The 15,223-nt window shown below is 45.5% G+C and overlaps 1 protein-coding gene across 1 annotated transcript in view; it reads left to right on the top strand.

The window, feature by feature from the left end:
• Positions 1–15,223, top strand: part of LOC138737315 (pro-neuregulin-3, membrane-bound isoform-like) — a 391,174-nt gene that overhangs the window by 234,837 nt on the left and 141,114 nt on the right. The window contains exon 2 of the mRNA XM_069888068.1: positions 7,002–7,131. Coding sequence (XP_069744169.1) covers positions 7,002–7,131 — 130 coding nt within the window. The remainder of the gene's footprint in view (positions 1–7,001; positions 7,132–15,223) is intronic.

Here is a 15,223-nt window from a genome sequence, read left to right as displayed (position 1 = left end):
CAGCTCATCGCTCCCTTTTATAGCACCCACTGCCGTGGTTTCATCAGCGAATTTATAGATGGTGGTGATGTCCTCCTGAGCCACACAGTCTCCAGTGTGTAGTGAAAAGAGCAGGGGGCTAAGAATGCAGCCCCTTGGTGCTGCATGGAGATAGTGGAGGAGATGTTCTTGTCAGTCATCACTGATTGTGAGCTGGAGGTGAGGAAATCCAGGATCCAATTACACAGCGGGCTGTAAACCCAGAGTTGTGGGGGAACTCAGTCAGACCCCCTGCTCCTGACCACAGGGCAGAGAGTCCAACAGCAGAGAGCTCATTCCAGCTTCCTGTCATGTACGTCCATCTTGCTCAGCTCACTGTGAGGAGTGCAGCTCAGCGGCTGGCCCACACGGGCTGCAGACTGCTGGCAACTTGCGGTCTAAGGACTCGCACCGTCCTGAGGGCTGCTGGAGACCAGGTATTGGAACTGAGATTTTAGAGGATGCTGAGGGCAAGAAAAACTTCAGGGGGGCCTCGGGTGCTGAGGGCTTCCCGATCGTGTCGGAGGTTTGGATCTGGAGCTCGGGTTGCCTACGGTTTGGACTGGAGTCTAAGCGGCTTCAGGAGTGCTGGAGGTGACACTCAGTAGTGTTCTTTAGACAGCAACTTTTGAAAAATCTGTGAAAGACTTAACATAATTACTCACCTTGTGGTCATTTACACTGCACCCCTCTGCGCGTTAGTCTTGGTGCTTTTACGTGGCCTGCGTCATTAGCTGGAGTCAAATTCATGAGGTGAGTTTTGCAGTGCAATTTAGACTGCAGGCTTCCCCCCAAAAGTAGTAGGGATCCTTCAGGGTAAATCGCGGTGCATGAATTGACTAAATATTCCTGCACTTTCCATTTTAGACAGCCCGTGGAGCGGCAGATTTCGTTGATTGTGCCATTACAGGCCTGTGGTCTTAGAAACCCTAATTGACTCTCTTTTGCTTCTCTTTCTCCTATTGTCGAGGGGCACCGGGCAAGCCTCATGGCGACTCTCTCTGTCTTACAGTGAAACAAACTTGAAGCGCATCATCTTTAATGTATTATTACGTGACAATAAAAGTAGCCTTTGAAAATATTGTTGATTGTGAGTCAAAAGCTTGTTAAAACATTTGCAGCTCTTTCAATTAATTCCCCGAATTTCTTGTTTGTGTACACATCATCATTTGTGCCTTTATTTACACTCTATGCACTGCTTTCCCTGGTTTTAAAAGAAAGTGTGATTCACATATTCATGTAATTTACCCTCACTGCAGGTTTTATCTTTGATTTTCTCAAAGGAACCTTTGCCTCCACGTCTTGAGAAAGATTCGATTCATTTCTCCAAGGACACTGCCTTACTTTTTGTGCATTATTATTTTTATAGTGCGGTGCAATGAGGTACCAGCAAGCCAACACAAAACTCGAAAGACCGTACAACAGGCTTTATTCCAGTAAAAGTCTGAACACCAGTTCATGCCTTGGTGGCTCCCTGTGTGACTGGCTCAGGACCGGCCGGCTCAGGTTTATATTCGGGTCAGCTGATTGACAGTTGGCCAGGTGGAGTCAGGTCTTCCTGCAGGTACAGAGATCGCCTCCTGCAGTCGGCTGGTGGTCGTATCACCACATATTGTAAGATGCTGCCATGACAATAAACTCGGATTCTGATCCCATTTTTAAGGTATATTATCTCTCCCTCCCTCCTTTGGACAATCCTGGAATGCACTCAAAAAGCACGTGCCTCGCTGGTATTCTCTTGCAGATCTTTTGACAGGATTTGTGATTTACACAAACTCCTGATTTTATCTCCCAGTTTCACAAGATGTATCTTTGTACCACACACTTCTGCTAACACTCCAATATCCTGTTTACAAATGTTACGTTTGCTCCCCAGCATTGACACAAAACTGTATTATGTGGTTTGTCCTGCTTTACTACCTGACATGAATCGTAATTTATTTTTGCCTCAAAAGCAATGTTTTGACCTTCTCCTCACTCGGCAGAATTATAACTTTTTGTGGAACAAAGCGTCATCTTGTCATTGATGAGGAAATTTGCCAATTATTGTCTTAAACCTGAACCTGCTTCTTTAACAATTCTCACTAATCTCTCACTAACACCATATGTTGCCTGATGACATATGCACATTAAATAATGAACAAAGCTGTCTAAGTCTGGTTCTTGGTAAACCATAAAGTGGAAAGATAAATCTTAATTTTACTAGAGAACTCAACATATTTCTCCTCAGATTATTTTGTGTCAACATTTGCAACTGTTCAGAATGAATCCCTTTTTGCAAAGTCCGTCAGCCAACCAACCAGTACATCCACCGCCCTGATCAGCTATTCCATACCTTGTCACCCGACCCCAGTCCCCGACCCAGCTGACTTGGGTCAGTTGCTGGACAACCCTCTCGCCGACATCGAGCAGACCATTCAGATGTCAACAGATGAGCCACAGCTGGCATTATGATGGTCACAACAGCAGACAAGACCACTTGGCACACTGAATCTGTAATGGACATGGAACCGACTTCACGCCACCGACTTCTTTTAAAAGAGGGAGTGAATGTGATAGAACCACTGTTTGTACGTGTATGGCTGGCCCGCCCCTTGCTGATTGTACCCGTGGCTCCTCCCCCTTGATTCCCCTAATAAAGTTGACAATGCCATAACCCCTCCCCCAGTATAAGTTTTGGTCTCAGGTCCACAGAATGAGATGTTCCATCACTTTATGGTCAATCAGTTTATGATCAGTCAGGTAACTACTAGTCTTTGGAATTATCCACATCACCAGGTAGCCCTCCAGGGACTTGAATGCAATTACTGCATCTTGGGCGCTGGATGCACCTTTCAGATCGAAGGCGGACCTACCTGCTAAATCGCCAACCCGGTGATTTAAGGGAGATCCCACCCCTGCGATGACATGTCACACACTCACCGGAAGTTCATGATGTTCAGATGCTGATGGTGCAACTCTGCAGGGCTGGCATCACTGGAGTAAGCGAGTCGGCCACTCTCGTTTTCAAATCGGCTGGGGAGGAGACCTGGGTATGTTTAACTGGGTTCCCTGACCATCTCCGAGGTAGGTCAGGGACCTGGTTGGGTTCTGACCGGGTTGACCCGGTTGGACCCTTTCAAATTGCCACGTAACTGGGTTGCTCACTGTGCAGATTGCCTGGTTAACCCCATTTTACACAGTAGTTTGAAAGGGCCTAGTACTTCCGAAGGTCACAGTGCCATTTCCAACCATGTAAAATGATATTTGCTTTCAAAAATGCTCCACTTTTTCTTTAACTGGTTGCAATCCATTAAGATCCTCTTCTTGCTGAAGAATACCAATTCTCACAGCAATCCCATCAATTCCACCCCCACTGAAATTCCTGCAACCTATTTATTATTTCTCACGGACCCATTAACTCACCCTGATTCTCCTGCCGCCCACTTATATCAGCAATAATTTATAGTGGCATTTAACCCAACAATTAACAAACCAGCATGGCTTTGTGATGTGGGAAGAACTGAAAGCAGCCAAGGGAAACTCATGGTGCCATTTGTGTGGTGCGCTGGGCATAATGTTCAGTGCAGTGCGTTTAGAGTACCAGAGATTGAATTCTGCACTGTCTGTAAGGAGTTTGTACGTTCTCCCCGTGTCTGCATGGGTTTTCCCCGGGGGCTCTGGTTTGCTTCCCACCATTCAAAACGTAGCGGGGTGTATAGGTTAATTGGGTGCAATTGGGCAGCACGGTCTTGTGGGCCAAAATGGCCTGTCACCGTGCTGTATGTCTAAATTTATAAATTTAAAGAGGGAGACTCCACACTGAAAGCACCAAAGATGAGAATCAAATCCCGGTCACTGGAGCTTTGAGGCAACAGTGCCATCCACTCCATCACTATGCCATGCACAGATAAAGGATTTTTATTGTGTAAATATGCATTTGCTTGCTCTGCATTTCAATCATTACCTGAGAATTAATTCTCACATTCAGAAATTCCATCCTTCTACAACCGTGTCTTTTCGTTCAGCATCTTGATGGCAAAGACAATAAGGCATGATTTGTAATATCTTGTCCATTGCAACTTGAAGTCTGTAATCAGTTTACCCTCTCAGTTAATTTTGTGTTGGAGTTAAGACTCTTATGAGTATTGATTGTTGAGTGTCTTGATTCTCTTCATCCATGTTCAGTTGACTAGATCCAGGTTGCAGATTGGAGAAAAGTTCCCATTCTACATATAAATGTTGAGAAGTTGGCTCATTGTTAACTAGTTGGTTCAGTGTTACCGTGGAGACCCCAGGGAGATCAATCTCATCTCATTTTAAAATAACCAAACTGGGCATTTTCCAATGACTAAATTTGCTCGTGAATTAAATTTCAAACGAATTGCAGGGTGGAGATAGTACCTTCGACGAAAGACTGTGCTCACTAACTGCTTCCCCTGACTTTGGTTCCAGATTTGTAATCCTTGAGAATTTCCTTTTTTGACTTAATTTTCAGTAATAATAAGTGCAATTATGGAATGTGTTACAGAAAAAGACAGTGAAGAAAACATTACAAAAGTAATCGTATGTGAGTTCCCAAAGAATGGACATAATAAATTTAAATTTTCCAAAACCCCTAAACAAAGTTGAAAGTTGATATCGATGAAACAAAGTCGCTCACTCCTGAAGTGAGGGCCAAAGATTCAACCAACGCAGGGCCAAAGTTCTGTCTTAACACTGAACCTAGAGATTATGGTAATAGTTCATAATTAATATTCGAATTATTAATCGCATACCTAATTTTTTTTTCCATCCTTTGGGAATTTCCAGCAGTGTGGGAGAGAAATCATCCCTTTGTTTCTCCATTGTTCTGCTCAATGCCCTTGGCTGTCCGTGGCATTCACAGAATTGTAAACATGGATTTTTTGGCGTGCACTCCAGCAGTGCTCAGTTTGTGCTCCGAAATTAGTGTTCTGAGTCCATGCATTCTCAACATGGCCATTAATCTTATTATGTTATTTGCTTTGAGGATCCTTTCCAAAATTTCAAGTTGAATTGAAAGGTTCATGCACTTGATTGTAAACCTACAGCTTCCAACGCCCCACTGTGCCAGCCAACTCAGTGAGAACCTCAATGCAAAGCTCACATGCAAATCTGTCAAATTCATTTGCTGAAATCTGTGCCAAAGTGTGTTGAGTGTGTGTGCTCATTTACCAAGAGAATATTGGTGAGCAGAAAGTGGCATGGAGACTTGCTAGAGCCTGTAATTAATTTCTGCTACTATCCAAATCCCTCTGCATCTGCACATGCATCTGACCCATCGAGTAACCCGAGAACACCTCCTCCTATCCCCGTTTGAGAAGCAGAGGAGACGACCCACGGGATGGAGAGCAGAGCACCGGACCAGCAAGGGGTTCTGCGGATTAAGGACCCGCAGGTGGGGGGCTGCTGGCAACTCGAGGCGAGGAGCCTGGGCAGGCTGTGGGCAACTGCTGTCAAGGGATTCCCATCATGAGGCGGACTGCTGGAGACTGGCTCAAAGCTGGCTGAAGGGGTAGCAAGTATTGGGGCCGGGATCTGAGAGGGGGCTTAAGGTTGACTGATCGGAGGTTTGGATCTAGAACTCTGGCTGCTGATGGTTTGGACTCTGTGCAGGGTCGGTGCCCGACATGTTGGCAATACTTTGGTGCCCGAATGAGTGATAGAGGAGGGCATTAAGATAACCGGGTGGGGCACAGTCCAACAGTTGTAAACTCGTTCAGTGTGGTGGGGTGGGGGGGGATGTTGAGTGCTGACGGTGGCCTACCTACCCCAAGTGGAGCACAGTCAGACAGCCATAGACTCGGTCAGCGTCGGTGGGGTGGCCTACCTGCCGAGCGGACATAGGCCTCCTCCTCCTCCTCCTCCTCACATGCCAGCCAAAAGCCCGGATGCTAGTGACACATGCTAATGATGCGGGCGGGGGCAGGGCAGGCCTGACGCCGAGCAACAACCGCAAGCGTGTGTGGACACAGCACTTTGCAAGGAGGGGCCATGTCCTCGAATAACCCCTTTGGCACCGACCCGGTCTCTGTGTGGCTTCAGGGGCTGCGGGAGTGCTGGAGATGAATTCATGGACACTCCGTGACTCTAGGGGGGGTGGGGACCTCTTATTTGCTTCTCTGACTATAAGAGGCGCTTTAGGCAATTTCTGCCGATGGCGAATCTGTCTGCCTTTCAGCAGGCAAAACCACATTCAGTGTAACATTGCACTGTTTTTATTGCGTGACAATAAAGGAATCTTGAATATACTTTGTGTGCACTCGACAGCCCTTGTCCCTGCCCGTTGAGTAGAGATTTCTGGTTAGAGAAGCTCAGCCATGGTTCCTGCTCCAGGTCATTGAATTTGTCAGTTGAGGCATAAAATAGATAGAGAGAAATCCAAGGAGATCACACAGAGAGCAAATGTGAATATAAAATGGAGCTAACATTCAAATGAAATCATTTAGAAGCACCATGAAGCAGTCCACCTTAAGCCTTGAGTGAGGAGTCTAGTTCCAGGGACCCACGTTAATGAAAACTTCTCTGCTATCCATAATACAACAAAGAGCTCCAGAAACAGGCTCCCAGTAAATGCTGGAGGAACTCCACTGGTCTATTCATTGCCAACATTTCAGGCCTAAGCCCTTCTTCAAGGGAACATCAGGAAAGGCTAGATCGGAAAATCTCAGAATTTAAACAATGGGGGAGGAATCCAGACCAGCAGAAGGTTTGAATTGGATATGATAAGGGACTAGAATTTATCATGCAAGGTTACTAATGATAGGTAGAAATTTGCAGGAGAAGCGAATCTTAGGGTTATATGTGATGTGTGTACTCTGAACTTTGATCCTGTACATGCTGATACTTGCGTGTAATTCTGTGTGTGACCCCCATCTGATTTTGTGCACATCTCTGCGCAAGCCTGCACGTGACCTGTCTGTGTGTGTGTGTGACCTAGCCCGGGTTCCAGCCACTGACCCTGCTATTCTCTATACCTGCAGCTACGACCACCTACACCACAGAGAGGTCAGAGCACTTTAAGCCGTGCACGGATAAGGACCTCGCCTACTGCCTGAATGAGGGGGAGTGCTTCATCATTGAAACCCTCACTGGAAACAACAAACACTGCAGGTAAGTGAATGGCACCCAAACCTGAGAGAGCATGAGCTTGCTTGAGACCTAAACCAGCAGTGGACAGCAGCAACCGCAAACACATTTCTTCAATTCTCGTGTAAGATTGAAGTGGAAGTGGTCACGCGGCTTCCAATTCGGCCAGCATTCTCCCAACTAGTTTAACTTGGTGTCGCATGAGTTTCTGGTTCCTCCACCCAGTGTAGAGTTGGACTGGCCCCTAGTTATCTCACTGGAGTACAGAGGGATGAGGAGGACCTCATAGAAGCATTTTGAATGCCTCAAGGTCTGGACAGGGTGGATGTGCAAGGATGTTTCCCATGGTAGGGGATTCTCAGACTAAAGGGCACAACTTCAGGGTGAAAGGGCATCAATTTAAAACATGGACGCGGCAAAATTTCTTTACTTGGAGGGTCACGAGTCTGCGGAATATGAAACTGTGGAATTGAGGTTGTTGGCAGAGATTGACAGGTATTTGAATAGTCAGGGCATCAAGGAGAGAAAGCCAGGTTGAGAGGGGGGGGTGGGGAGTGGGAAGATGATTAGAATGGCAGAGCAGGCTTGATAGGCCTACTCCTGCTCCTCTATCTTGTCATCTCGTAACCTCAGCGGCTTCAATTGAGTGATTGGATTGAAGGATTTACAAGGATCAGGGCTCAGCATAACTAAAGAACGTAAGAATGAGAAACAGGAATCACCTCGTCAGCCGCTTTATCCCAGCTCCAGATTCAACCATTGATTTGTTTGCCCCAGCCTCAATAACCCCATTTTGCTTGATTCTCAAACAGCTTGGAAATTGGCCCTTTGGCCCAGCTTGTCCATCCTGGCCATATAGGCTGCCCGAGTTGGGCAGGGCCAAAATCCCTGCGAATCTTTCCTGATGATGCAGCTGTCAAAAAGACCTTTTAACATTATAATTGTATTTGGCTGTAACACTTCATTTGGCGGTTAAACAAGAATATCTGCAGATGCTGGGGTCGAGCGCGATATGCAAAAGTGCTGGAGGTACTCGGCACATCACACAGCATCTGCAGGAAGTAAAATATAATTTATGCATTGCACATTCTCTGGCAGCCAGTCCCTATGGACTATGCTCCATGTGAAAAAGTTGCCCTAAAATCTTTGCCCTATTACCTGAAATCTATGCCCTGTGGTTTTGGACTCACTGATATTGGAAAAGTGTCTGAGATTATTTCCACTTTTTTGTACCCCTCGTGATTTTAGACACCTCGACAAGGTCACCCCTCCATCTCCTATTCTCCAGGGAGTCCTAACACTTCCAATTTCTCCTTATAATTCAAGCATTCTAGTACTGGTGACACCCTTGTGAATTTTGTCTGCCTCCTTTTCAGCTGAATGACATAAATCTGTCATCTCTGAATAGATTCAGGCACTGAGCCTCCACAGGGTGAAGAAATCCACCAATCAGCAGAAATAATGTCCAAGTCCCAATAGAACGTCCCTTTCAAACTTTTAAGTCAGTTTGATATGTAAACACAGGTGAGGCAACTGGAGTCATCTTTGTTCTGCCCAATCCAATCGAGTTGAGTTTAAAAGCGATGGATCATCTGAAAAACAGGTCCATGGCCTGTTATTCGCCGTCAGGGAGACGGGAGCTCGGATGGGGGCAGACGACTGAGGTGAGGGTCCATGATTAGGGCGTTGGGAGCATCGGTGAGTGGGTGACCAGGGCGAGGGTTTGCAGGGGTGGGGGAAGGGTCGGGAGCTCTGGTGGGTGATCAAAACGAGGGTCCATGGTTGGGTCATTGGGAGCTTGGTGGGCGGGCAGCCAGGGTGAAGATCTTGCGGTCAGGGAGTCTGGAGATTGGATGGGTGGGAAACCAAGGTGAGGGTCCACACTTGGTGTGTCTGGAGATTGAAAAGATGGGCAGCCAGGTTGAGGGCCCACGGTCAGAACTTCGGGAGCATGGATGGGCAGGCAGCCGAGGCAAGGGTCCGCGGTCAGAGCGTCGAATGTTCAGATGGGCAGTTGGGCCAAAGATAGTGGCTCAGCTTTTACATAGGATATTTGGAAAGTCCTCAATTTCTGGTCCAGAAAAGGGTGTGGGTCAAATTTTAAATGGGATGGACATATGGTATGTAAAAAAAAATACAGGTTACTACATCACCGTAGTTCGCCAATCACACAACACATAATCCCAAACAACTGGAAAAATCACTTATCCGGCATCTACAAATCCCCATTGGTGCCATAAACCAGGGGTTTTACTGTATTTCCAAGTAGCAATGGAACAGCACCTGGTATGTGGGCACTTGGGCTTGCTGCCCTTGACCTTCTTGCTGGTAGAGGTCATGGTTTTAGGAGATGTTATCAGGATACTGAGGCAAGCCAAGTTCTGATCACTATCATCCTAGATGTTCATGTTGGCGGACTTAATGATGGCAATGCCTTTGAATATCAGGGGTTGGTGGTTCAATGCTCACCTGCTGGAGAAATCCATTGCTGGGCACTTTTGAATGTATTAGCAGAGCTGGGGCTGGAGGTTGCGGTGCGTCATCTATGACCTCATAGATAATCAAGCTTCTTCCAATCCTGCTGGCATTCTCCCAGCTAGTTCAACTTGCAAAGGTCAGTTGGTGTGTGTTGTGAGGGAAGTGAAGGGTTTGGTCGATTCAAAGAGCAATGCGTCTGGACACAGGAAGGATCTTTATTAAGACACTTATAAGGGGATTGCAACACACTAGTACTCTCGATCATAGTATAATCAGTCACAGTGCTAGAGGAACTCGGCCAGTCTTTTCAGCGCCTCGAGTAATGTTGCCGACGTTTCAGGCCTGGGTCCTTCTTCAAGGAAAAATCAGAAAAGGCAGAAACAGGAGATTATCCGAAACAATGGGGGAGGAATCCAAACCAACCAAAGGTGGTCATTGGATATAATCCCTTATTATGTACTGGGTAGGAATTCATCATGTTTGTGTGAAAAGAGATGGAATGGAGAGACAGAGAAGGGGAGGGTTAACAAAAGCCAGAGAAGTCGATATTAATGCTGTTTGGTTGGAGGGCGCCCAGTCAGAAGATGAGGTGTTGTCCAGCATGCCTTTGTCTATTCCTGAGATCCTTGTGCGTTGCCTGAGTCAGTGAGTGAAATGGGATGTCTCCCAGCTTGGGTAATCGCAGCAGGTCCGCCTTTGCTTCTGGGCTGCAAAGTTAGGCTGAGATGCTGTGATCGCCGAAGCTAGCACAGAAGGAAACTTGATGGCAGGGACCCATGAGTCTGGGCCACAGCGCAAGTCAGCTCATGAAGTCTCAGGGGGAACAGACAGCAGCTTTGAGTTTTGCATAGATCAAGAATTAAATCAAGGACACCGGTTCCTCAGTGAGGTTGGAGACAGCTGGATCAGAGTGTGGTGTCTGCAGCACCAAGCTTTGTAATTAAACCCTGGAGAATCTGATCGACACTGAACGCAAAACTCGATTTAAATTCTAGGTCATAACTCCTGCAAGTAGATAAATGGGCCCTCTGAAATAAACCTGCTGAATATTCATAGCTGAAGTGCAATGCAGCACAACAGAATGCACACAATCACAACAGGATTAAAGAATGTCTAAGTGAGAGAAGCTTGCCTGCACTACACAGACCTCCTTATATTAATAAGGATGATCTGCCACTGTGCATTCTTCCCTTCATTCATGCTATGTATCTTCTGTGCAATGCCCTCGACGCTAACTCCCACTTCCGCTCACACTGGCCTCATGTTCACAGTTCCCTACACTGGCGCCAACTCCACTGACCTTGCGTATAGATCACCCCCTACTCACTCTTGTGCACAGTTCCATACACTGACCTTGGGAACAATTCCCCACACTGACCCTCACAGGCATGTGCTCTACACTGAACCCCCGTGCACCCTCATACAGGTTCCAGTACTTCAAACAATCAGCATGCAATCCAACCCCAAATGGCTTCTTGAACTCTATTCCAGGATTATCAAATCTACTAGCTCAACAAGGAGGAAATCTGCTACCTTATCCTGCCTGATTAATATTCAAGATGATTTTATTGCCATGTAATAAATCAGAAAATGTGATATTACACGAAATTTCTTTACAGTAGACAAAGATTCGCTATCAGCAAAAATTGCCCTGCACGCCTTACAACCAGCAAAAGAGAAGTAATCCCAGAGTCACATTGTCCAAGACTTCGCTTCCAGGGCTCCTACAGACTCCACACAGCCTTCAATCCAAACTATCGACAATCCAAGCTCCAGATGCACACCTCTGACACGCCTCCAGTGTGCTTTCACAATACCTGATATTTTGCGAAACAGCCTCAAGAAGGTCTTGGACATCTATGAGTCCTGGCCTGGCTTGCGATGCTCACAGCCTGTGTAAATGATTCAATCAATGAACTTTTAATGGACCTTTTGCACTGTACCCCACACACGCACAACACTGACTCCAGCAACTCTGAGGGTCATAGATTCAGTGCATTTACAAACCGGTTGGAGGGAGATGGGCTGGTGACCCTGTGAAGAGCTTTGCTTTGCCCTATCAACAGATGGTTGAAGTGGAGTGGAACAGGATTGGAGATTTCTCAGCATGCAACTTACCTGGGCTGTTACAACAGTGTTGGTTATAGAGGGATGTCAGCACTTGAGAGGCACACTAGGATAGACCATAGGAACCTCTCCCATTTATGTTGTGCTTGTGAAAGGAGAGTTCAGGGTGGGGAGAAGTGACCCGATTACCTTTGACAAATGATCAGTGTGATTGGCCCTTTCTGGCATGCCTTCTCGCCTGATTGGCTCATCACCAGAGTTTTCCAATGTAATTTGCTCAAGTATTTGGTCAGAAAACAACTTCTCGCTGAATGAACATTGTACTTGAGGACCCCCACACCTTTCAGTTGTTCCACTGGAAAACTATTGGTTGCTTTGGCAGACGAATGAGCCATAAGGGAAATAAGTATCTCACTATGGAAGGATGAAGCAGCTTAGCTAACGACACTGGACAATAATTTTTTTTTCAAAAGGTTTGCTTCATTAAAAAAAATTGGGGATTATGATAGACAACTTTGAGCTGAACATGAAGATTTGTTCTATCACGTAGGAACTTGGAGAAACATTAAATTAACTTTTATTGAATTTAGCATTAGGGTTAGCACATGTGAGCTGCTTTTATAGCCTGTCTGCATCTATCCTGTCTAAGTATGGCCAGGTCTAAGGCAACATTTGCATAGCATCTGCACTGAGTGCCTGCCCAGGCCTGCTTGGACTGACCAAAGCAGCTTGCTTTGTGGACAATGTACCAGTGGACTTTAAAAAAATGACAGGAAATCACAAAAATTGGTTATATCTAAAAAAGAAGGTACATGATAAGGTGAATTTCATAATCGGCAACCCAAAAATCCATAAACAACACCCAAAAGTGTTAAGGAAGCAAAATCTTGGTTGCCCAGTGTAACCCGAAGGCAGAGATTACCACATGCCTGTGGTGCCATTTACAACCTGGGAGCTCCTCAAAATATTTGCCAGCAATTAAAAGTTTTTCAAGTATGATCACTCTTGTAGCAAATGCAGCTGCTACTCTGAGTGTGGGAAGTTGTCACGCAACAATAATTGGAAATCAGTTAAATGGGGGATTTAATTTACCCATTCACTCAGTCACTGGAACTCTGGCTGAATGCCATTCCTCTAACAGCGCCATCCCTCTGATAGTTCAGCGATTTCACCCCCCCAACCCATTTTGCGCCTATTAGGGTGCAGTATTCTTTTCGAAGGTGCCATAAGACTCGCACCACCAGGTAACAGCCACTATCCCTCCCCCATTGAACTCCTCAACAGCAAACTCAGTCATGGACTCATTACTTGTGCATTTTATTGTTTTATTTTCATTCTTTCTGTTTACATTTCATTATCTCTTTGCACTTCATTATTTGTTTACATGAGTACAGTTTTTTATTCCACTACCAATAAGTAGTAATTCTGCCAGGCCCGCAGGAATAAGAATCTCAGGGTTATATGTGATGTCATGCATGTATCTGACAATCAATCTGGACCATCCATTCTCCCTGAGTATTATCCTTCTAATGACATGCAATGCACAAAAATTCTTAGCAGGGTCATGGAGCATCTATAGCAAGGGTACCCTTGTGGAACCCTTGAAATAGCTTTCATGTCTCAGGGAACCACAGCATAAAAATTATTATATACCATTATTAATATCTATCTCTTTTATATTTTTTATTGCAGTTCATGTGGTAAACATTTTTTTTTTGATAATTTGTTTAAGGAAAAAAATGACCCCCTTTTTATGTCAAATTTATTGGCAATGCAAAAACAATCATACCGCTTGTTTTTGAGACCTCACACCGAGGTTTTCATTTTAAATAATACAAGAGGTTGAAACCTTTATTATAATAATCAAGGATTTTCCAACAATATGCCATCTGTGTATAGTAAAATTACGAATATAAAATTAAACAAAAATTACTCAAAAATGTATTAGCCTATTTATCACTGTTTCTCATGGAACCCCTAGCGATCTCTTGCAGAACCCAAGGGTTCTGGGGAACCCTGGTTGAGAAACACTGGTGTTTCCTTGCATAGGGTGACCAACATTTCGGGCCTGAGCCCTTCATCAAGGTATGAGCAAAAAGCAGGCAGGTGTCTGAATGGAGGGGAAGGAGCAGGTGGAGGAAGGAGCAGAGAAAGGAATACAGGCCAAACATTAAGAGGTCATAGATGGATATGACTGGGAGGGTAGAAGAGAAAAGATGTGAAGAGATCAGGGGAGGGGAAGCTCACTGAGTGGATAGGGAAGAGGGTTGCTCTCTGAATGAGGGAAGGGGGTAGCTCCTGAATGGAGAGGGAAAGAGGATGCTCTCTGAATGGAGAGGGAAGGGGTCACACTGAATGAGGGAAGGAGGTCACTCTCTGAATGATGGAAGGGGGTAGCCCTCTGAAAGAAGGGGTCGCTCTCAGAATGAGGGAAGGGGGTTGGTCTCTGAATGGAGAGGAAAGGGGACAGCTCTCTGAATGGAGAGGGAAGCGGGTAGCTCTCTGAATGAGGGAAAGGGGTAGCTCTCTGAATGAAGAGGGAAGGCGTCACTCTCTGAATGAGGGAAGGGGATCACTCTCTGAATGGAGAGTTAAGGGGGTAACTCTCTGAATGAGGGAAGGGGGTAGCTCTCTGAATGGAGAGCGAAGGGGGTCGCTCTCTGAATGGAGAAGGAAGGGGGTCACTCTCTGAATGGAGAAGGAAGGGGGTCGCTCTCTGAATGGAGAAGGAATGGGGTCGCTCTCTGAATGGAGAGGGAAGGGGTCGCTCTCTGAATGAGGGAAGGGGGTCACTTTCTGAATGGAGAGGGGAGGGAGGGTGGGGGGGGAGCTGGAGGAAAGGAGAGAGAAGGAGATAGGGAAAGAAAGAGCCTTGGGGAGAGATTTAACAGAAAATGGAGAAGCAGATGTTTATGCTGTTTGGTTCGAGAGTGCCCAGACAGAATATTAGGCATTGTTCCTCCAATTTGTTTCTCCAATTAAATACCACATCTTATAAAGTAGTTAAAAAGCACTGTGATGGAAGATGTCCAGGGAACTGTACAAATGGGGCATAGACTAAAAGGATAGAACTAACATTGAGGATGGAAATGGAATACATATAGATTGAGATTAAAATGAAGACGTTCTCACTAACTGCAGATCACGTTGTAGCAGAAAAGCCAGGGAATAATTGATAAGTAAATTTGCAAATGACGTGGAATAATAATCGAGCCTAATGCTTGTGGATGTTTTCAACTATCCTGAATAAATTTGCAAGAAGATGCAGTGGAAGAGGGAATGGAACTTTATGCTTTTACCGGATTCTCTTCAGACAGAGCTCGTAAAGAGCCTAGCAAGCATGAAATCTCGAACTTCACAAATATTTGAGAATTAACCATAAAAGAGCTTCGAGATAATAATGATCATGACACAAGGTTGAAATGATCATTGAGAAAGATAAAGAATACACGGAAAATAGATAGAGGAAAAGCAGAATTTTATACATGTTCTTTTTATTGGCAAACAGCAAATTGAAATTAGAAAGCACTTAAAATGTGATCAGCAAAAATCTCGAGAAATAAATTCTGCA

The sequence above is a fragment of the Narcine bancroftii genome, chromosome 6 (assembly GCF_036971445.1).
Source record: "Narcine bancroftii isolate sNarBan1 chromosome 6, sNarBan1.hap1, whole genome shotgun sequence".
NCBI classification, from domain to species: Eukaryota; Metazoa; Chordata; class Chondrichthyes; order Torpediniformes; family Narcinidae; genus Narcine; species Narcine bancroftii.
This window is presented reverse-complemented; position numbering and strand designations above follow the sequence as displayed.